This window comes from Cherax quadricarinatus, chromosome 23, assembly GCF_038502225.1.
Source record: "Cherax quadricarinatus isolate ZL_2023a chromosome 23, ASM3850222v1, whole genome shotgun sequence".
In the NCBI taxonomy this organism is placed as follows: Eukaryota; Metazoa; Arthropoda; class Malacostraca; order Decapoda; family Parastacidae; genus Cherax; species Cherax quadricarinatus.
Genome location: NC_091314.1, coordinates 39,602,503 through 39,626,083, shown reverse-complemented (window position 1 = coordinate 39,626,083; position 23,581 = coordinate 39,602,503). Strand labels below are relative to the sequence as shown.

The window sequence follows — 23,581 nt, the reverse complement described above, 5'->3', positions numbered from 1 at the left end:
CCATTTCCCACCAAGGCAGGGTGGCCCGAAAAAGAAAAACTTTCATCATCCCTCGCTCCATCACTGTTTAGCCAGAGGCATGCTTACACTACAGTTATAAAACTGCAACGTTAACACCCCTCCTTCAGAGTGGCGGCACTGTACTTCCCATCTCCAGGAATCAAGTGCAGCCTGCCGGTTTCCTTGAATCCCTTCATAAGTGTTACCTTGCTAACACTCCAACAGCAAGACATGTCCTAAAAACCATTTGTCTCCACTCGCTCCTATCTAACATGCTCACGCATGCTTGCTAGAAGTCCAAGCCCCTCGCATACAAAACCTCCTTTACCCCCTCCCTCCAACCATTCCTAGGCCGATCCCTACCCCGCCTTCCCTTCATTACAGATTTATACACTCTCAAAGTCATTCTATTTCATTCCATCCTCTCTACATGTCTAAACCATCTCAATAACTCCTCCTCAGCCCACTGGATAATAGTTTTGGTAATCCCACACCTCCTCCTAATCTCCAAACTACGAATTCTCTGCATTATATTCTCACCAAACACTGCCCTCAGACATGGCATTACTGCCTCCAGCCTTCTCCTTGTTGCAACATTCACAACCCATGCCTCACATCCATACAAGAGCGTTGGTATAATTATACTCTCATACATTCCCTTCCTTGCTTTCATGGATAAAGTTCTTAGTCTCTAAAGACTCCTCAGCTAATTCTATGATTCACCTTATCCTTCAGAGACCCATCTGCTGACACATCCACTCCCATATATCTGAACACATTCACTTCCCCTATACTCTCTCCCTCCAATCTGATATCCAATCTTCCGTTACCTAATTTTTTTGTTATCCTCACCACCTTACTCTTTCCTATATTCACTTTTAATTTCCTTCTTTTACATACCCTACCAAACTCATCAACCAACCTCTGCAACTTCTCTTCAGAATCTTCCAAAAGCACAGTGTCATCAGCAAAGAGCAACTGTGACAACTCTCACTTTGTATTAGATTCTTTATCTTTTAACCCCACACCTCTTGCCAGCACCTGAGCATTCACTTCTCTTACAACTCCATCTATAAATACAGTATACTGAACAACCATGGTGACATCACACATCCCTGTCTAAGGCCTACTTCTACTGGGAAATAATCTCCCTCTCACCTACATACTCTAACCTGAGCCTCTATATCCTTGTAAAAACTTTTCACCGCTTTCAATAACCCAACTCCTATTCCATACATTACCAACATCTGCCACACTGCCCACCCTAACATATGCCTTTTCCAAATCCATAAATACCACAAATGCCTCTTTGCCCTTATCTAAATACTGTTCACCTAAATGTTTAACTGCAAACACTTGGTCTACACATCCCCTACCCTTCCTCAAGCCTCCTTGTTCATCTGCTATCCTGCTCTCCATCTTACTCTTAATTCTATCAATAACAACTCTACCATACACTTTACCAGGTATACATTTTTTACACTTTCTTTTGTTCCCTTTGCCTTTATACAAAGGAACTATGCATGCTCTCTGCCAATCCCAAGGTACCCTACCCTCTTCCATACATTTATTAACCCTTTGAGGGTTGTCATGTACGTGTATGTCATGATAGGGTCGGGGTCACATACTTATATGCATAAATTTTAGCGCCTTCAAATCGAGCAGGAGAAAGCTGGTAGGCCTACCGTGAGAGAGAATGGGTCTGCATGGTCAGTGTGTGCAGTAGGAAAAAAATTGAGGCACCCTCATTGCGTTGTGGGAACACTATTTCAGTACGCCTTGTATACCATGCCCCACAGTAAGAAACTCCTCACTCCCCAGCGAATTGGGACTCTTTTGTTCCCAAGTGACAGTTCAAACACAGATGGAAGTGTCAGTGAAGAAGAATTACATGGTTTTGAGGAGTTTGTGACCGAAAATAATGAACATAATACTGGTAATAGTGATAACCCAGACCACCCTCAACTTTACACCTCTGGTGCTGGGCCGTCTTGTTCACATCCAGTTGTACCAGAACGAAAGAGGAAACTCGTATTTTCCTGTGTCCAGGACTCGGATGTGAGCAGTAGTGATGGAAGTGATAGTGAATATGATCTCCAAGCTCTTGAAAACGGTTCCAGTAGCTAGAGTGAAGTGAAATATTCTCCAGTGAAGCATCAGTATATACGACGCTAAATGTGCTCTGGTAGTGTGCCATATGCTATTCCAAGGGTAAGGAGTACATCTCGTAGTACATCCCATGGCTGTATAACAAGAACAGATAGTGAAAATGATGATGATATTGTTACAACTGGGAAGAATAATGTGCATGCATCACCAGATGGTGGTGGCATGCGCCATGAGGCACCATCAGCGGCACATGCTGGTCCCCACGCCACTGACTCAGCTGAGCTACAACAAAACCCACCCTCATCCACCCACCACACCAACCTCCACAACCACAACCTCCACAACCACAGGTCAATATCCAGTATCCACCAGTAGACCGCACCTGGGATTGGCAGGAAGCTACCAATTTTGTTCCCAATCCCCATCACTATGATGAAAGTCAAAGTGGAATATGGCCATCCTGTACACTTGGGAACAATGCCACTGAACTGGAATGTTTCGAGTTATTCTTTGATGAACCCTTGATGGAAATTATTGTCAGGAAAAGCAACACATACTACAAGTACACCATGGCAAAAAACAATTCTTTCACCACGATCACGCCTACACCAGTGGAAGGAGACAACTGTAGCTGAAATTTATCTTTTCTTTGCCACAATAGTGCCATACGGTTTATAAGCTGCTTCTCCGCTCATATGCCGTATTCTACTCAAGATTGATGGACTGAACACATCGACTCAAGGTTGAGGGACTGATTACCTCATTCTCCTCCTGTTCTTCAGGTTTCTCCTATGTATGGACTGATGAAGCCACTGTGTGGCGAAACGTTTCCTCAATAAAGATACCCAAGAGTTGCACATGTGTCTAATTTATCTACATGTCGGTTCTCTGAACCATTCATCTACAAACCTGTCAGACACTGCAACTTCTTGGGATCTTAATACTTAGGAATTCTTCGCTTGCCTAATTCTTGGGCACGACCTACTTCCACATTGAACAAATGTGACACCACCTATGACTGCTGCACCTCTCCTGCCATACGGTTTATAAGCTGCTTCTCCGCTCATATGTCGTATTCTACTCAAGATTGATGGACTGAACACATCGACTCAAGGTTGAGGGACTGATTACCTCATTCTCCTCCTGTTCTTCAGGTTTCTCCTATGTATGGACTGATGAAGCCACCGTGTGGCGAAACGTTTCCTCAATAAAGATACCCAAGAGTTGCACATGTGTCTAATTTATCAACATGTCGGTTCTCTGAACCATTCATCTATAAAAAAAAGAATAAAAAAAGGGGGGAGCAAGGAGGAATAGTTCCTAGGAGGAATAAAAGGGCCGGAAATCTCCCTCCGCACCATTCCGAAACTGAGCGTGGAAAGGGAGTGCATAACGGGTTGATCTTTTCTGAGAAGAACAAGAAGGTGGTGAAGTATCATCGTCAGGCAATTGTCATTGGCGTTTAAGAGTGGGACCAGAGTTGGTCCAATGTGAAACGGGCTGGCGATTCGAAAATCTCCGCACTGTAGAGGGAGAGGTCGGAAGTATAGCCAAAGGAGAGCGGAGGCCAGACAAATCGAAGGAGTCAGTCGAAGCCCAGGTACCTGAAGCGGGTGAGGAAACAGCACCAGCAAGAGGTACAGGGGCATCAGGAGTGTCCGAAGAGCGGTCAAAAAATGAGGCAGGATCAGAATTGGGTGCGGTATCAAGAAGGGCTCGGGGGTAGGAGGTTCATGGATTGGAATCTCCATAGTTAGGTTACTTCTTGTCTTTTTGTTTTTAAGAAAAAAGAAGAAGAAAAGAAAATAAAAATAAAAAAGTAGAATAAAAAAAGGGGGGAGCAAGGAGGAATAGTTCCTAGGAGGAATGAAAGGGTCGGAAATCTCCCTCCACGTCCAAGAGGACCTCAGAACCGCAAGTAGCGCAGATGCAGCATGGAACCCGTGCCATACCCTACCCTTCATACCAGTAAACCAGCAGTCCGGGATAGCAACCTCACATCTGCCGAGCTACCTCGGTGGATAAAAGAGAGGGCAGACGGATATTCGCCACAAAGCATACCTTCTTCGGCCACCACCCCGGAATCCGAAAGGCGGCTTCCAGAGATATACCCGTCATCCGAAAAAGGCACCCAAAACCATTCCCCGGGATACCGGAGAGAGATCGGGACATCCCCAGGTGATCCAGATTCCACGGCAAACTACGCCACCTCCAAGAACCTCAACAGAATGGGATGGACCCTGGTACCCTTCCCTCTACCTAGGAACCAGCATGCCTGTGGGAAGAATCCTACAGGCCAAAAAGAGGGAGGGAATAAGGGAGGGATGGGGAGGATGAGGAGGAAAGAGAAAATGGAGGGTGGGGAGGATGGGATAGGGAAGGGGGGATTGGGGGGTAATTAGGTTCGGTCTGAGGAAGGAGACCATCAGGTTTAATTCCTCAGACCAAGAGCCTCTTCACCACGCCAAGGAGCCCCCCTTGAAGAGGGGAATGTAAGAGAGCAAATGAGAGAGTGGGTGAGATGCTATCAACAAATTTTATTAAGCATATGAAAAAGTTTTGGAATAAGATTAATAAGTTGAGAGAGCTTAGGGAACAAATGTATTTGACAGTTAAAAATAGGAGAGGAGAGTTATTAGACAGAGAGTTAGATGTATCGGGAAGATGGAGGGAATATTTTGAGGAACTGTTAAATGCTGATGAAGATAGGGAAGCTGTGATTTTGTGCATTGGGCAAGGAGATAAAACATCTTGTAGGAGTGAGGAAGAGCCAGATGTGAGTGTAAGGGAGGTGCATGAGACAGTGGGTAGAGTGAAAGGGGGTAAAGCAGCTGGTATTGATGGGATAAAGATAAAAATGTTAAATGCAGGTGGGGATAGTTCTGGAGTGATTGGTGCTTTTATTTAATAAATGTATGGAAGAGGGTAAGGTACCTAGGGATTGGCAGAGAGCATGCATACTTTCTTTGTATAAAGGCAAAGGGGATAAAAGAGAGTGCAAAAATTAAAAGGGGAATAAACCTGTTGAGTATACCTGGTAAAGTGTATGGTAGAGTTATTATTGAAAGAATTAAGAGTAAGATGGAGAGCTGGATTGGAGATGAACAAGGTTGCTTTAGGAAGGGTAGGGGCATGTGTAGACCAAGTGTTTACAGTGAAACATATAGATGAAAAATATTTAAATAAGGGTAAATGGTTTTTTGTTGCATTGATGGATGTGGAAAAGGCACATGATAGGGTAGATAGGGGATCAATGTGGCAGATGTATGCAATAGGAGGTAGTTTACTGAAAGCAGTGAAGAGTTTTTATGAGGATAGTGAGGCTCAGGATAGAGTATGTAGGTGAGAGGGAGATTATTTCCTAGTAAAGTAGTCCTTAGACAGGGATGTGTGATGTCACCATGGTTGTTTAGTATATTTATAGATGGGGTTGTAAGAGAAGTGAATGCTCAGGTGTTGACAAGAGGTGTGGGATTAAAAGATAAAGAATCTAACAGAAAGTGGGATTTATCACAGTTGCTTTTTGCTGATGACACTGTATTTTTGGGAGATTCTGAAGAGAAGTTGCAGAGGTTGGTGACTAAGTTTGGAAAGGTATGTAAAAGAAAGAAATTAAAATTGAATATAGGTAATGAAAGATTGGATATCAGATTGGAGGAAATATGGAGAAAGTGAATGTATTCATATAGTATTTGGGAATGGATTTGTCAGCAGATGGGTCAATGAAAGACGAAGTGACTTATAGAATTGATGAGGAAAAAGGTGAGTGGTGTACTGAGGAATCTGTGGAGACAAAGAATGTTATCCATGGAAGTAAAGAGGGGAATGTATGAGAGTATAGTTAAACTAATGCTCTTATATGGGTGTGAAGCATGGGTGGTGAATGTTGCAACAAGGAGCAGGCTGGAGGCAGTGGAGATGTCATGTCTGAGGGCAATTTGTGGTGTGACTATAATATAGCAGAGAATGTATAGTTTGGAAATTAGGAGGGAGTGCAGGGTTACTAAAATTATTATCCAGAAGGCTGAGGAGGGGTTGCTGAGGTGGCTCAGATATTTAGAAAAGATGGAACAAAATAGAATGCTTTGAAGAGTGTATAAATCTGTAGTGGAAGGAAGGCAGGGTAGGGGGTCAGCCTAGGAAAGGTTGGAGGGAGGGGGTAAAGGAGGTTTTTGTGTGCTTGGGGCCTGGACTTCCATCAAGCACGCATGAGCACATTAGATAGGAGTGAGTGGAGACAAGTTGTTTTTATGACTTGACGTGCTGTTGGAGTGTGAGGAAGGTAACATTTATGAAGGGGTTCAGGGAAGTCAGAAGCCGAACTTGAGTCCTGGAGATGGGAAGTACAGTGCCTGCACTCTGAAGGAAGTCTGTTGATATTGCAGTTTTATAACTGTAGTGTAGGCATGCCTCTGGCAAGACAGTGATGGAGTGAATGATGGTGATGAAAGAATCTCTTCTTTTTCCAGTCACCCTTCCTTGGTGGGAAATGGCCAATGTGTTAATAAAAAAAAAGAGTTTATTTGTGTAGTATTATTATCTAGTCTATAGTGATTTCATAAATTGTTCAGATTACCCTAGATAGCTATGCTGTAAAACATAAAAGCACTTTTGGTGCATTTTTCTCCTTCAGAAAATGTATTGGAATTCTTCATATGAGCTGTTCATCTATTGGTGTGTGACAGTTGTACATTTTTGCTTATAGTGTAAGATAGAGCTATTAGAGTACATTAGTTGATAATTATTTTATATAGACATTCTGATAAACATAAATATCTTTTGATTTAAGTTATTTACATTGAACAGCAACTGGTGGCCCTTCTTTGTGCTCATGTTCTATGTGCTGGCGCCAATACCAAGCATTATCGCACGTAGAATGTCAGAGGACACTGGAGGAAGCAACCCCTGCAAGGAGTTGGCATACTTTGTGACAGCTGCCCTTGTGGTATCAGCATTTGGTCTTCCTATTGTCTTAGCAAGATCGCCTGTTGCACAGCCGGTAGTGAGTGTTGCAATGATTTTTTCAGTATTTAATATTAGGTATGTGTTTAAAAAACCACTAGTTGTGAAACAGTGAAAAAACATATAAAGTGTCAGTATGTACTTTCTATAATATTTTTTTTGGTAAATCTAATTGCATCTCATGTAAAAAATTAAACTGCTGAAATTATTGAGAGATAGCAAGCTTGCACACATGATCATTAAAAGAAATTTGATGGTATATTGTACTGTATAACACTTAATGTCTTGAGTTTTTTCTTTTTAATTTTTTGTGCATCATATTTTCTCAAGTGTCCAAACTGTCTAGATAATTGATTTAACAAACTTTTTACCATCTAAATAATTTATGCCTTTCTCTCTGAACAACTGTTTTTCTCTGCTCTATTTTTTTTAGTCTCTCTTTACTCTTAAGTTCTTAGCCTTAATTTATCACTCTGTGTAAGATTCTAATATCAGTTTAGCTTTCCAAGAACTTTTTAAATTTTTGTTTTATAAAACAACTTTCATATTATGGAAACTCAAGAAAGTCTTACTACTTGTGTATTGTAGATAGTTTATCAGTAAGATTGTATATCTTCAGATATTTTTATGTATGGATGTACACTTCTCTCATGTTTTGCATGGTCAGTGAATGCAAGTTTTCATATAGATTGGTTTTTTAACATGAATTTCACTAAATATTGTTTAGTGAAACTAGTATACTGGAGTGGAACTAATAAGAGTTAACCCAATCTAACATGGCAAAGTCTTCTCTAATGTAATATTCTTTAAAAATCAATACATTATAAACCATTTCTTTGTTTTGCTGCTGAAAAATATACATAGTTTCATAACTAGGTGGTAAATATTCTTTTAATATTTACCACCTATTCTTTTAATATTCTTTAATATTTAATATAATGTATTGATTTTTAAAGCATATTACATTAGAGAAGATTTTGCCATGTTAGATTAGGTTAGCTCTTATAAGTTCCTCTCCGGTATTTGATGCCAATCACAACGTACTTTATCTTTTGACTACTGTCCACACCATGGATATGGGATGCATAAGAAAGGTTTTAAATTAAACTCACTACTTTTTTTTACAGATTCAGTGGGGTGCTTGTGCACTAGTCTTGGCAGGAAATGTGGTGACATTTTTAACCATTTGGGGTTTCTTCATCATGGCTGATAGTGATGATGTGGAGTACAGCATGTGGTAAAGATAGTGATGATGTGTAGTACAGCATGTGGTGAAGATAGTGATGATGTGGAGTACAGCATGTGGTGAAGATAGTGATGATGTGGAGTACAGCATGTGGTGAAGATAGAGCCCAAGATTCATTGGGTTAATGAACATCATGCAGTAAAGTGGTCATCAGTATTTTTTAAAAAATCAAATCCTCAGAGCTTCTATTTGATGGTTGGCATTTATTAGTTTGATTCAGTTTTGGGGAACATCAATACAGTGTCTTTTGCTCATCATAAACATGTATAGTACGTGCTACTGTTAGTGTTGCTGACTTCCATACTTGGCAGTGATTTCTTAAAACTTAGATTTAACCCTTTAACTGGGCACTGTGGGCAGCTTTACCACCTTTCTGGTGGGCAGTTTTTTATGATATTGTAGAGTATATAATATAGTATGGGAAAATGAGTAAAATATGAACACTTTACCTGATGTTGAAGTGAAGAATTTATAGGCTGTATAATGAGGGAGACTTTTTCACAGGTATATATATACCTTGATGCCAGTAAAAGGCTCTTGATCTAAGGAACTGGACTTATCATGCCCTTCCTTGGGTTGAACTTGATAGCTTCCCCAGGTGCGTAACCCTTAAGGGTTTAGCACTTGCCACTGATTTCAGTAAATAATTTGCAGGTATAGAACTACACTGTAGATAGATTTATTAGCATCTTACATATGTTTTAGTGTGTAATACTTTATGAAGCCAGGTAACCTATAAATGTAAGTCACTTTACAGTGAAATTATAACGCAATGATATGCTTATTACGCAGCTGTGGAGCGAACCCTGTCTGCACTGTGTTCATGTATGTCATTTGATGAACATTTAAAAATTTTGCACCATTCAGCGATATGTTTGGTCATGTCTATGGAAAGCTTTGCTTTTTATTTACTGTTTTCAAAAGGCTATGAAATCACCACTGGTATCACTTTCACTACTATTTACCCAAAAAGTTTAATTTCTTGCTATTATGCAAGAGGGTTCAGACATGCTTCAAACATTTTTCAACATTTTGTTTATGCTGTTAATCAAAGCATTTTTTTTTTTAACACCAGCCATCTCCCACTGAGGGGCAGGATGACCTGAAAAAGAAGAAACACTTTTTGTTACATTTAGTAATTTATACAGGAGAAGAGGGTTACTAGCCCCTTGCTCCCAGCATTTTACTTGCCTCTTACAGCATGCATGGCTTGCAGAGGAAGGATTCTTTTCCATTTTCCCATAGAGATGAAAGCATAATATTTGTTGTAAATATAACCACTAGTATCACTGTCACTGCTGTTTGGAATATTATTATTCAGTAACATCAGTTTTATTTTACAATAACATGCCATGCTCATGCCATGAATTCTGGGGCTTAAAGCCTCTTCAAGGGGGGCTCCTTGGCGTGGTGAAGAGGCTCTTGGTCTGAGGAATTAGATCTGTCGGTCTACTTCCTCAGACCGAACCTAATTACCCCCCAATCCCCCGTTCCCTATCCCATCCTCCCCATCCTCCCCTTTTTCCTTTCCTCCTCCTCCTCCCCACCCCTCCCTTTTGCCCTTCCTTTTTGGCCTTTTTTTTTTTTTTTTTTTCCCACAGGCATGCTAGTTCCTAGGTAGGGGAAAGGGTACCGGGGTCCATCCCATTCCGTTGAGGTTCTTGGCGGTGGCGTAGTTTGCCGTGGAATCTGGATTGCCTGGGGATGTCCTGATCCCTCTCCGGTATCCCGGAGGGTGGCTTTGGGTGTCTCTCGGGCGACGGGTGTATCTCTGGAAGCCACCTTTCGGATTCTGGGGGTGGTGGCCGAAGGAGGTATGCTTTGTGGCGGATTTCCGGCCGCCCTCTCTTTTGTCCACCGAGGTAGCTCGGCAGATGTGAGGTTGCTATCCCGGATTGCCGGTTTACTGGCATGATGGGTAGGGTATGGCACAGGTTCCATGCTGCATCTGCGCTACTTGCAGTGCTGAGGTCCTCTTGGGCGCGGAGGGAGATTTCTGGCCCTTTCATTCCTCCTAGGAACTATCCCTCTCTGGTCCCCCCTTTTTTTTATTCTTTTTTTATTTTTATTTTCTTCTTTCTTTTTTTTCTTAAAAACAAAAAGAAAGAAGTAACCTAACCATGGCAGCCCTAGTCCATGAACCTGCTACCCCCGGGCCCCTTCTTGATACCGCACCCCGTTCTGACCCCGCCCCGTCTTTGGACCACTCTTCGGACACTCCTCATGCCTCTGTACCTCTTGCCGGTGCTGTTTCCTCACCCGCTTCAGGTACTGAGGCCTCGACTGACTCCTTCGATTTATCTGACCTTCGCTCTCCTCTGACTATGCTTCCGGCCTCTCCCTCTACGGTGCGGCAGTTTTCGAATCGCCGGCCCATTCTACGTCGGACCAACTCTGGTCCCACGCCTAAACGACAACGACAATTACCTGCTGATGATACTTCTCCACCTTCTCGTTCTTCTCAGAAAAGATCGACACGTCCTTCACTACCTTTCCACGCTCAGTTTCAGACTGCACAATGGACTAAATTCTTCACTTTACGACCGACTTCCTCTACTGCCTATCTTTCTGACCACAGTATTGGCAAGGCACTCCTACGCCATGTTGGTAAAGATATTTCTTTTCATGCTCTTAAGAGCGGTACGCGCATCGTCACCGTACAGAATGCTACCCAGGCTCATGAGCTTTCTCGTCTTTCCCTTATCAATACTGTTCCTGTAACTATTGAAAAGCATCATTCCCTCAATTCTTGTAGTGGTACCATCATTCTGCCCCATACCATAGTTCAACAAAATTTCCAGACATGTGGCACTGACATTCTTGAACAGCTGGAACTCCAAGATCTCCCAATCCTCAAGGTAGAGACTTACATTCTTCCTGCCCGCGGGCGGAGACGATACCCTAGCAATGTGGCTCGTTTAACTTTTGACAGCCGTGAACTCCCATCCTCAGTTTATGTAGTAGGACATCGGTTACAAGTTCGAAAGGTGATCCCTACACCGCAACAGTGTAGAAATTGCTGGCGATTTGGCCATCCAGCGAAATATTGCAGATCTATCGCCGAATACCCAGTCTGTGGTGCCGATGACCATTCTAATACGTCTTGCAATCGACCTCCCTCTTGCCTTAATTGTCATGAGGCTCACCCTTCGTACTCTCGCCGTTGTCAAGTCTACTTAAACGAGCGGGAAATCCGTTACCTCAAAGAGGCAGAAGGTCTCCCTTATGCCATGGCAATTTCTCATCTCCGCCTCCAAGGGAGACTACCTCGTGTTTCTTATTCCCGTGTTTCAAAACGTCCCCCCACTTCTGGTATCCCATCTTCTGCACCCACCTCTGTGGTTACCTCTCCCATAGTCACTCCTGTAGCTAATTCTTTTGCTGTCCTCGGCTCAGACGTCCCTACTTCAACGTCTCAGTCTGATCTTGCTTCTTCGTGTTCTCTCTCACAAGCCTCAGTAGCGACGAGATCTCGTATGACACCTCCTCCCAATCGTCCCTCTACTTCTCAAAAGTCAAAAAAAGGTCCGTTAACACCTCCTACCCATCTTCCACCTCCTCATTTTCCCTTCCCTGTCTCTGTACCTGGTTCTTCCCCTCTCACTGGCTCTGTTACAAGTGTAGAGGTTCACCCTCCTCCTTGTACTATACCTTCCTCCCCTGTTCCCTCCCAAGTTTCTTCCTCTTCGGCCACCTCCCAGGTTTCTGCCTCTTCTGTCCCCTTCCACGCTTCTCCAGTTCCCTCCACCCTTCCGTCCCCCTCTACCTTGGTACAGTCCATTACAGTTCCAATCTTTACTCATCCTCCCCCTACCATTTCCAATATTGTCTCCCATACGACGTCTCTGAATTCTGAAACACTTGAAGCAATCTCTGAATATATCAATGGACACTGATCCACCCTCCGCTCCTTCTCTCTCCTCTACTCCATCTGCGCAACTCCTTTCTTCACAGCGCACCGTTCCTTCGCTGCTTGAACGTTTTCCACTGCCTCCGCATGTGGACTTTTCTAACCCCTCTAGTCCGTAGGAACCCTTACCTGCGGATTTCAGGTATCTTTATCATTGCCAGTCATGGCCTATTTACAGTGGAATATACGCGGCCTCAGGGGTAATCGAGGAGAGCTTCAGATGTTACTCTCCCAGTTTTCCCCTGTTGGTGTTTGCTTACAGGAACCAAAATTACACTCTGCTGTTATCTCTCCCATCTCAGGCTATAATTTATTGTATTCTTCAGATCCTTTTCCTGATGGGACCTTTAATGAAAGTGCCCTTCTTCTACGCACTGATATTCCGTACCATCAGCTATTTGTTTGTACTTCGCTGCATTACACAGCAGCCCGTATCCACTTGCATAGGTGGTATACGCTCTGTTCTTTATCTCTCTCTCCGTCTCGGGCATTATCTATTCCGGATATTGCCTTTCTTGTTTCGTCATTACCACCACCGATTTTGTTACTTGGTGATTTTAATGCCCACCATTTCCTCTGGGGGGGTCTCACTGTGATTCCCGTGGCATTCAGTTAGAGGCTTTTCTTGCCACCCACCCCCTCCATGTTTTAAATACAGGTACTCACACCCATTTTGATCCTCGGACTCACACTCTCTCTTGCATCGATCTCTCAGTCTGCTCTTCCTCCGCCGCATTAGACTTCACTTGGTCTGTTCTTCCGGACTTACATGACAGCGATCATTTCCCAATCATTCTTACTTCCCCTTCATATTCACCACCTCTTCGCATCCCACGCTGGCAATTTGATCAGGCAAATTGGAACCTTTACTCACACCTAACTGTTTTTAGAGAGGTTCCTTCTTCGTCCTCCATCGATGAGTTTTACACCTCTTCTCGTCCTCCGTTTTAACCGCAGCTTCTCATTCTATACCCCAAACTTCGGGCAGGCATTCTCAGAAATGCGTGCCTTGGTGGTCTCCTGCTTGTGCTCGTGCAGTACGTTTGAAACGCGCTGCATGGGGCAGGTACCGGTACAATAGAACCACAGAGAGACTTCTTGAATTTAAGCAGAAGCGTGCGATCGCTTGCCGTGTCATCCGTGACGCTAAACGCACTTGCTGGCGAGATTATGTCTCCACCATCACCTCTGCTTCTTCTATGAGTGCAGTCTGGAAAAAAGTACGAAAACTGAGTGGTAAATATTCTCCTGACCCGGCTCCTGTTCTGCGGGTTGCCGGTGTTGATATAGCAAACCCACTAGATGTTGCCAATGAAATTGGCAATCATCTGGTCCGTATTTCTCAGGGACTCCATCTATGCCCCTCATTTCTTTCCTCAAAGTCTGCCAGAGAGTTAGCACCCTTGGACTTTTCTTCTCTCAGAGAAGAACAGTATAATGTGCCTTTTACACTTCAAGAACTGGAGGCAACACTCTCAGCTTGCTGATCATCGGCAGCTGGGCCCGACGACATTCATATTCGTATGCTACAACATTTACATCAGTCAGCCCTTGTAGTCCTATTACGCCTTTACAATCTTATTTGGTCACAAGGAGTTCTTCCACAGCTGTGGAAATCCGCCATTGTTCTCCCTTTCCGCAAACCAGGCACTACGGGACATGAAACCTCCCACTATTGTCCCATTGCTCTTACCAGTGCAGTTTGCAAAGTGATGGAACGCCTAGTAAATAGACGTTTAGTGTGGTATTTAGAGACACACAACAGTCTCTCCACTCGTCAATATGGCTTTCATAAGGGATGTTCTACCATAGACCCCTTACTACGCTTGGATACGTATGTTCGTAATACCTTTGCGAATAACCACTCATTTATTGCCATATTTTTTGACCTTGAGAAGGCATATGACACAACTTGGAGGTATAATATTTTAGCCCAAGCCCACTCCTTAGGCCTTCGAGGCAATCTACCATCCTTCCTTAAGAACTTTTTAACTGACAGCCTCTTCAAGGGGGGCTCCTTGGCGTGGTGAAGAGGCTCTTGGTCTGAGGAATTAGACCTATCGGTCTTCTTCCTCAGACCGAACCTAATTACCCCCCAATCTCCCCTCCCCTATCCCATCCTCCCCATCCTCCCCTTTTTCCTTTCCTCCTCCTCCTCCCCACTCCTCCCTTTTGCCCTTCCTCTTTTTGTCCTTTGGGATTTCTCCCACAGGCACGCTAGTTCCTAGGTAGAGGAAAGGACACCGGGGTCGATCCCATTCCGTTGAGGTTTCTTGGCGGTGGCGTAGTTTGCCGTGGAATCTGGATTGCCTAGGGATGTCCCGATCCCTCTCCGGTATCCCGGAGTAGCTTTGGGTGTCTTTTGGGCGACGGGTGTATCTCTGGAAGCCACCTTTCGGATTCCGGGGGTGGTGGCTGAAGGAGGTATGCTTTGTGGCGGATATCCGGCCGCCCTCTCTTTTGTCCACCGAGGTAGCTCGGCAGATGTGAGGTTGCTATCCCAGATTGCTGGTTTACTGGCATGAAGGGTAGGGTATGGCACGGGTTCCATGCTGCATCTGCGCTACTAGCGGTGTCGAGTCCTCTTGGGCGCGGAGGGAGATTTCTGGCCCTTTCATTCCTCCTAGGAACTATCCCTCCCCGGTCCCCCCTTTTTTTTTCTTTTTTTTATTTTTATTTTCTTTTCTTCTTTCTTTTTTTTTCTTAAAAACAAAAAGAAAGAAGTAACCTAACCATGGCAGCCCTAGTCCATGAACCTGGTACCCCCGGGCCCCTTCTTGATACCGCACCCCGTTCTGACCCCGCCTCGTCTTTGGACCACTCTTCAGACATTCCTCATGCCTCTGTACCTATTGCCGGTGCTGTTTCCTCACCTGCTTCAGGTACTGAGGCCTCGACTGACTCCTTCGATTTATCAGACCTTCGCTCTCCTCTGACTATGCTTCCGGCCTCTCCCTCTACGGTGCGGCAATTTTCAAATCGCCGACCCGTTCCACGTCGGACCAACTCTGGTCCCACGCCTAAACGTCAACGACAATTACCTGCTGATGATACTTCTCCACCTTCACCTTCTCGTTCTTCTCAGAAAAGATCGACACGTCCTTCACTACCTTTCCACGCTCAGTTTCAGACTGAACAGTGGACTAAATTCTTCACTTTACGACCAACTTCCTCTACTGCCTATCTTTCTGACCATAGTATTGGCAAGGCACTCCTACGCCATGTTGGTAAAGATATTTCTTTTCATGCTCTTAAGAGCGGTACGCGCATCATTACCGTACAGAATGCTACCCAGGCTCGTGAGCTCTCTCGTCTTTCCCATATAGATACTGTTCCTGTCACCCTTGAAAAACATCATTCCCTCAATTCTTGTAGTGGTACCGTTATTCTGCCCCATACCATAGTTCAACAAAATTTCCAGACATGTGGCACCGACATTCTAGAACAGCTGGAACTCCAAGATCTCCCAATCCTCAAGGTAGACACTTACGTTCTTCCTGCCCGTGGGCGGAGACGATACCCTAGCAATGTGGCTCGTTTAACTTTTGACAGCCGAGAACTCCCATCCTCAGTTTATATAGCAGGACATCGGTTACAAGTTCGAAAGGTGATCCCTACACCACAACAGTGTAGAAATTGCTGGCGATTTGGCCATCCAGCGAAATATTGCAGATCTATCGCCGAATGCCCAGTCTGTGGTGCCGATGACCATTCTAATACGTCTTGCAATCGATCTCCCTCTTGCCTTAACTGTCATGAGGCTCACCCTTCGTACTCTCGCCGTTGTCAGGTCTATTTAAACGAGCGGGAAATCCGTTACCTCAAAGAGACAGAAGGTCTCCCTTATGCCATGGCAGTTTCTCATCTCCGCCTCCAAGGGAGACTCCCACGTGTTTCTTATTCCCGTGTTTCAAAACGTCCCCCCACTTCTGGTATCCCATCTTCTACACCCACCTCTGTGGTTACCTCTCCCATAATCACTCCTGTATCTAATCCTTTTGCTGTCCTCGGCTCAGACGTCCCTACTTCAACGCCTCAGTCTAATCTCGCTTCTTCGAGTTCTCTCTTACAAGCCTCAGTATCGACGAGACCTCGTACGACACCTCTTCCCAATCGTCCCTCTACTTCTCAAAAGTCAAAAAAAGGTCCGGTAACACCTCCTACCCATCTTCCACCTCCTCATTTTACCCTCCCTGTCTCTGTCCCTAGTTCTTTCCCTCTCACTGGCTCAGTTACAAGTGCAGAGGTTCACCCTCCTCCTCGTAATGTACCTTCCTCCCCTGTTCCCTCCCAAGTTTCTTCCTCTTCTGCCACCTCCCAGGTTCCTGTCTCTTCTGTCCCCTGCCACGCTTCTCCAGTTCCCTCCACCCTTTCGCCCCCCCCTACCTTGGTACAGTCCAATACAGTTCCAATCTTTACTCATCCTCCCCCTACCATTCCCAATATTGTCTCCCATACGACATCTCTGAATTCTGAAACACTTGAAGCAATCTCTGAATATATTGCAGAGACCAAACCATCAATGGACACTGATCCACCTTCCGCTCTTTCTCTCTCCTCTGCTCCATCTGCGCAACTCCTTTCTTCACAGCGCACCGTTCCTTCGCTGCTTGAACATTTTCCACTGCCTCCGCATGTGGACTTTTCTAACCCTCCTAGTCCGTAGGAACCCTTACCTGCGGATTTCAAGTATCTTTATCATTGCCAATCATGGCCTTTTTACAGTGGAATATACGTGGCCTCAGGGGTAATCGGGGTGAGCTTCAGATGTTACTCTCCCAGTTTGCCCCTGTTGGTGTTTGCTTACAGGAACCAAAATTACACTCTGCTGTTATTTCTCACATCTCAGGCTATAATTTATTGTATTCTTCAGATCCTTTTCCTGATGGGACCTTTAATGAAAGTGCCCTTCTTCTCCGCACTGATATTCCGTACCATCAGCTATTTGTTCATACTTCGCTGCATTACACAGCAGCCCGTATCCACTTACATAGGTGGTATACGCTCTGTTCTTTATATCTCTCTCCTTCTCGGGCATTATCTATTCCGGATTTTGCCTTCCTTGTTTCGTCATTACCGCCACCAATTCTGTTACTTGGTGATTTTAATGCCCACCATTTCCTCTGGGGAGGGTCTCACTGTGATTCCCGTGGAATTCAGTTAGAGGCTTTTCTTGCCACCCACCCCCTCCATGTTTTAAATACAGGTACTCACACCCATTTTGATCCTCGGACTCATACTCTCTCTTGCATCGATCTCTCAGTTTGCTCTTCCTCCGCCGCATTAGACTTTACTTGGTCTGTTCTCCCGGACTTACATGACAGTGATCATTTCCCAATCATTCTTACTTCCCCTTCATATTCGCCACCTCTTCGCACCCCACGCTGGCAATTTAATCGGGCAAATTGGAACCTTTACTCACACCTGACTGTTTTTAAAGAGGTTCCTTCTTCGTCCTCCATCGATGAGCTTTTACACCTCTTCTCATCCTCCGTTTTCACCGCAGCTTCTCATTCTATACCCCAAACTTCGAGCAGGCATTCTCAGAAATGCGTGCCTTGGTGGTCTCCTGCTTGTGCTCGTGCAGTACGTTTGAAACGCGCTGCATGGGGCAGGTACCGGTACAATAGAACCACAGAGCGACTCCTTGATTTTAAACAGAAGCGTGCGATCGCTCGCCGTGTCATCCGTGACGCTAAACGCACTTGCTGGCGAGATTATGTCTCCACCATCACCTCTGCTTCCTCTATGAGTGCAGTCTGGAAAAAAGTACGAAAACTGAGTGGTAAATATTCTCCTGACCCGGCTCCTGTTCTGCGGGTTGCCGGTGTTGATATAGCAAACCCACTAGATGTTGCCAATGAAATTGGCAATCATCTGGTCCGTATTTCTCAGGGACTCCATCTATGCCCCTCATTTCTTTCCTCAAAGTCTGCCAGAGAGTTAGCACCCTTGGACTTTTCTTCTCTCAGAGAAGAACAGTATAATGTGCCTTTTACACTTCAAGAACTGGAGGCAACACTCTCAGCTTGTCGATCATCGGCAGCTGGGCCCGACGACATTCATATTCGTATGCTACAACATTTACATCAGTCAGCCCTTGCAGTCCTATTACGCCTTTACAATCTTATTTGGTCACAAGGAGTTCTTCCACAGCTGTGGAAATCCGCCATTGTTCTCCCTTTCCGCAAACCAGGCACTACGGGACATGAAACCTCCCACTATCGTCCCATTGCTCTTACCAGTGCAGTTTGCAAAGTAATGGAACGTCTAGTAAATAGACGTTTAGTGTGGTATTTAGAGACACACAACAGTCTCTCCACTCGTCAATATGGCTTTCGTAAGGGACGTTCTACCATAGACCCCTTACTGCGCTTGGATACGTATGTTCGTAATGCCTTTGCGAATAACCACTCAGTTATTGCCATATTTTTTGATCTTGAGAAGGCATATGACACAACTTGGAGGTATAATATTTTAGCCCAAGCCCACTCCTTAGGCCTTCGAGGCAATCTACCATCCTTCCTTAAGAACTTTTTAACTGACAGGCATTTCCGTGTTCGGGTTAATAATGTGCTCTCCCCGGACTTTATCCAAGCTGAAGGTGTCCCCCAGGGATGTGTTCTGAGCACAACACTTTTTCTCCTTGCTATTAATGATTTGGCCTCTAGTCTTCCATCAAATATTTGGTCATCACTCTATGTTGATGACTTCGCTATTGCCTGTGCAGGCGCTGACTGTCACCTCCTTACAGTTTCTCTCCAGCATGCAGTCGACCGTGTTTCCAATTGGGCCACCACACATGGGTTTAAATTTTCCAGCACTAAAACCCACCAAATCACTTTCACTAGACGCTCTGTCATCTCTGATCATCCTTTGTACCTCTATGGCTCACGTATCCCTGAACGTGATACAGTCAAGTTTCTGGGCCTCCTCTTTGATCGTAGGTTATCCTGGAAACCTCACATTACCTCTCTGAAGGCAACTTGTCACAGCCGGCTGAACCTTCTTAAAACCCTTGCTCATCTTTCGTGGGGAGCTGATCGTCGAACCCTCCTTCACCTACATTCCACCCTTATTTTATCGAAACTTGATTATGGTGACCAGATCTATTCAGCGGCATCTCCTGCTACTCTCTCTAGCCTTAACCCCATTCATCACCAAGGATTACGTTTATGCCTTGGTGCTTTTCGCTCTTCCCCTGTCGAAAGCCTCTATGCAGAAGCGAACGTTCCATCCTTATCCGATCGCCGTGATGCCCATTGCCTGCGCTACTATGTACGCTCTCATGATCTCCGCAATCCTTCCATTTATAGAATGGTCACTGATATTAGTAGACATTCTTTATTTGTTCGCCGCCCCTGCTTACTCCGTCCCTTCTCTCTTCGCCTTCATTCGCTCTTGTCTTCTCTTCAACTACCACCTTTCTATGTACATGTAGCATCACACTTTTCCCTACCCCCCTGGGAAGTTCCAGCTGTTCGAGTCTGTTCTTTCTCCCTCCCTTGCTCGAAAGCCCAACTGTCTACGGTCGCTTCCCGCTCTCTTTTTCTTGACCACTTTCACTCTCATTCTCATGCCATTGCTGTGTACACAGATGGCTCTAAGTCTTCTGACGGCGTAGGATTCGCAGCAGTGTTTCCGGACAGCGTCGTACAAGGGCATTTACTATCTTCAGCTAGTATTTTTACTGCTGAATTATATGCCATCCTTACAGCACTTATCCGTATTGCATCTATGCCTGTGTCATCATTTGTGGTTGTCTCAGACTCCCTTAGTGCTTTACAGGCTATACAAAAATTTGATACACCTCACCCCTTAGTCCTCCGTATCCAACTTTGGCTACGCCGCATCTTTACTAAGCATAAAGATATTGTTTTTTGTTGGGTCCCTGGTCATGTTGACGTACAGGGCAATGAACAGGCAGACACTGCTGCGCGGTCAGCAGTACATGACCTACCAGTTTCTTATAGAGGTATTCCATGTACGGACTATTTTGCTGTAATATCTTCCCACCTTCACACCCGTTGGCAACAACGTTGGTCTACTATGCTCGGCAACAAACTTCAGTCTATTAAACCGAGTATAGGTTACTGGCCGTCTTCTTATCACCAGTGTCGAGGTTGGGAGACTACTCTCTCCCGTCTTCGCATTGGCCATACTCGTCTTACTCATGGATATCTCATGGAGAGGCGTCTTGCTCCTCTCTGTGAGAATTGCCAAGCTCCATTATCAGTCAGCCACATTCTGTTGGACTGCCCACTTTATCAACGAGCACGCAGAATTTACCTCTGTCGTCGTCTTCGCCCCGCTGCTCTCTCTTTACCTTCCCTTCTCGCTGATGGACCCACCTTTCATCCGGACTCTCTCATTGACTTTTTGACAACGACTGACTTACTCCACAAATTTTGATACTTTCAGCCCTTTCTACTTGTATCTCTTGCTACCCTCTACCCCCGTACTATCCCCTGCCCCGCTGTTTTCTGTAACCTGCTGATCATCCCCCCTCCCTTCTGCCATCCAATTCCCTTGCTTCCTTCCCTACCCTGCAGCGCTGTATAGCCCTTGTGGCTTAGCGCTTCTTTTTGATTATAATAATAATAATTTAACTGACAGGCATTTCCGTGTTTGGGTTAATAATGTGCTCTCCCCGGACTTTATCCAAGCTGAAGGTGTCCCCCAGGGATGTGTTCTGAGCACAACACTTTCTCTCCTTGCTATTAATGATTTGGCCTCTAGTCTTCTATCAAATATTTGGTCATCACTCTATGTTGATGACTTCGCTATTGCCTGTGCAGGCGCTGACTGTCACCTTATTACAGTTTCTCTCCAGCATGCAGTCGACCGTGTTTCCAATTGGGCCACCACACGTGGGTTTAAATTTTCCAGCACTAAAACCCACCAAATTACTTTCACTAAACGCTCTGTCATCTCCGATCATCCTTTGTATCTCTATGGCTCCCGTATCCCAGAACGTGATACAGTCAAGTTTCTGGGCCTCCTCTTTGATCTTAGGTTATCCTGGAAACCTCACATTACCTCTCTGAAGGCAACTTGCCACAGCCGGCTGAACCTCTTTAAAACCCTTGCTCATCTTTCATGGGGATCTGATCGTCGAACCCTCCTTCGCCTACATTCCACCCTTATCTTATCGAAACTTGATTATGGTGACCAGATCTATTCAGCGGCATCTGCTGGTACTCTCTCTAGCCTTAACCCCATTCATCACCAAGGATTACGTTTATGCCTTGGTGCTTTTCGCTCTTCCCCTGTCAAGAGCCTCTATGTAGAAGCGAACGTTCCATCCTTATCCGATCGCCGTGATGCCCATTGCCTTCGCTACTATTAGTAGACATTCTTTATTTGTTCGCCGCCCCTGTTTACTCCGTCCCTTCTCTCTTCGCCTTCATTCGCTCTTGTCTTCTCTTCAATTACCACCTTTCTATGTACATGTAGCATCTCACTTTTCCCTACCCCCCTGGGAAGTTCCAGCTGTTCGAGTCTGTTCTTTCTCTCTCCCTTGCTCGAAAGCCCAACTGTCTACGGTCGCTTCCCGCTCTCATTTTCTTGACCACTTTCACTCTCATTCTCATGCCATTGCTGTGTACACAGATGGCTCTAAGTCTTCTGACGGCGTAGGATTCGCAGCAGTGTTTCCGGACAGCATCGTACAAGGGCATTTACTATCTTCGGCTAGTATTTTTACTGCTGAAATGTATGCCATCCTTACAGCACTTATCTGTATTGCATCTATGCCTGTGTCATCATTTGTGGTTGTCTCAGACTCCCTTAGTGCTTTACAGGCTATACAGAAATTTGATACACCTCACCCCTTAGTCCTCCGTATCCAACTTTGGCTACGCCGCATCTTTACCAAGCATAAAGATATTGTTTTTTGTTGGGTCCCTGGTCATGTTGACGTACAGGGCAATGAACAGGCAGACACTGCTGCGCGGTCAGCAGTACATGACCTACCAGTTTCATGTAGAGGTATTCCATTTACGGACTATTTTGCTGCAATATCTTCCCAACTTCACACCCGTTGGCAACAACGTTGGTCTACTATGCTTGGCAACAAACTTCAATCTATTAAACCGAGTATAGGTTACTGGCCGTCTTCTTATCACCAGTGTCGAGGTTGGGAGACTACTCTCTCCCGTCTTCGCATTGGCCATACTCGTCTTACTCATGGATATCTCATGGAGAGGCGCCCTGCTCCTCTCTGTGAGAATTGCCAAGTTCCATTATCAGTCAGCCACATTCTGTTGGACTGCCCACTTTATCAACTAGCACGCAGAATATACCTCCGTCGTCGTCTTCGCTCTGCTGCTCTCTCTTTACCTTCCCTTCTCGCTGATGGACCAACCTTTCATCCAGACTCTCTCATTGACTTTTTGACAACAACTGACTTACTTCACAAATTCTGATACCTTCAGCCCTTTCTACTTCAATCTCTTGCTACCCCCTACCCCCGTACTATCCCCTGCCCTGCTGTTTTCTGTAACCTACTGATCATCCCTCCTCCCTTCTGCCATCCAATACCCTCGCTTCCTTCCCTAACCTGCAGCGCTGTATAGCCCTTGTGGCTTAGCGCTTCTTTTTGATTATAATAATAATAATACTCTCTCCAGTCTTCGCATTGGCCATACTTGTCTTACTCATGGATATCTCATGGAGAGGCGCCCTGCTCCTCTCTGTGAGAATTGCCAAGTTCCATTATCAGTCAGCCACATTCTGTTGGACTGCCCACTTTATCAACGAGCACGCAGAATTTACCTCCGTCATCGTCTTCGCTCTGCTGCTCTCTCTTTACCTTCCCTTCTCACTGATGGACCCACCTTTCATCCAGACTCTCTCATTGACTTTTTGACAACAACTGACTTCACAAATTCTGATACCTTCAGCCCTTTCTACTTCAATCTCTTGCTACCCCTTACCCCCGTACTATCCCCTGCCCCGCTGTTTTCTGTAACCTACTGATCATCCCTCCTCCCTTCTGCCATCCAATACCCTCGCTTCCTTCCCTACCCTGCAGCGCTGTATAGCCCTTGTGGCTTAGCCCTTCTTTTTGATTATAATAATAATAATGGGGCTTAAAGCACCTGTAGATTTTTTACTCTGTAAAAATTTAGTGTTTTCTGTATATGAAGTGCATTCTAATATGATGTACGTTTTGTGGTGCTTAATATGAACTCGATAGAATTTATATGGATTTAGATTCCAGTTTCTTGAGGATGGGGGAGACAGTACTGTGTATGTATATGTTGCTCCCAGTTAAAGGGTTAAGGATTGGTATTTCTTAGGGAAGCAAGTGTTGATGATATAGCTATTGCCTAATGGTACATCTGAACAGG

The 23,581-nt window shown here is 44.9% G+C and overlaps 1 protein-coding gene across 3 annotated transcripts in view; it reads left to right on the top strand.

Moving 5' to 3' along the window:
- LOC128685689 (leptin receptor gene-related protein) overlaps positions 1 to 12,818 on the top strand; it is a 56,404-nt gene extending 43,586 nt beyond the window's left edge. For all 3 annotated transcript variants that reach the window (XM_053772237.2, XM_053772234.2, XM_053772238.2), the window contains 2 exons: positions 6,916 to 7,111; positions 8,199 to 12,818. In XM_053772237.2, the coding sequence (XP_053628212.1) occupies positions 6,916 to 7,111; positions 8,199 to 8,312 (310 nt within the window). In that variant the 3' untranslated portion in view covers positions 8,313 to 12,818. The remainder of the gene's footprint in view (positions 1 to 6,915; positions 7,112 to 8,198) is intronic.
- Positions 12,819 to 23,581: the final 10,763 nt, after the last annotated feature.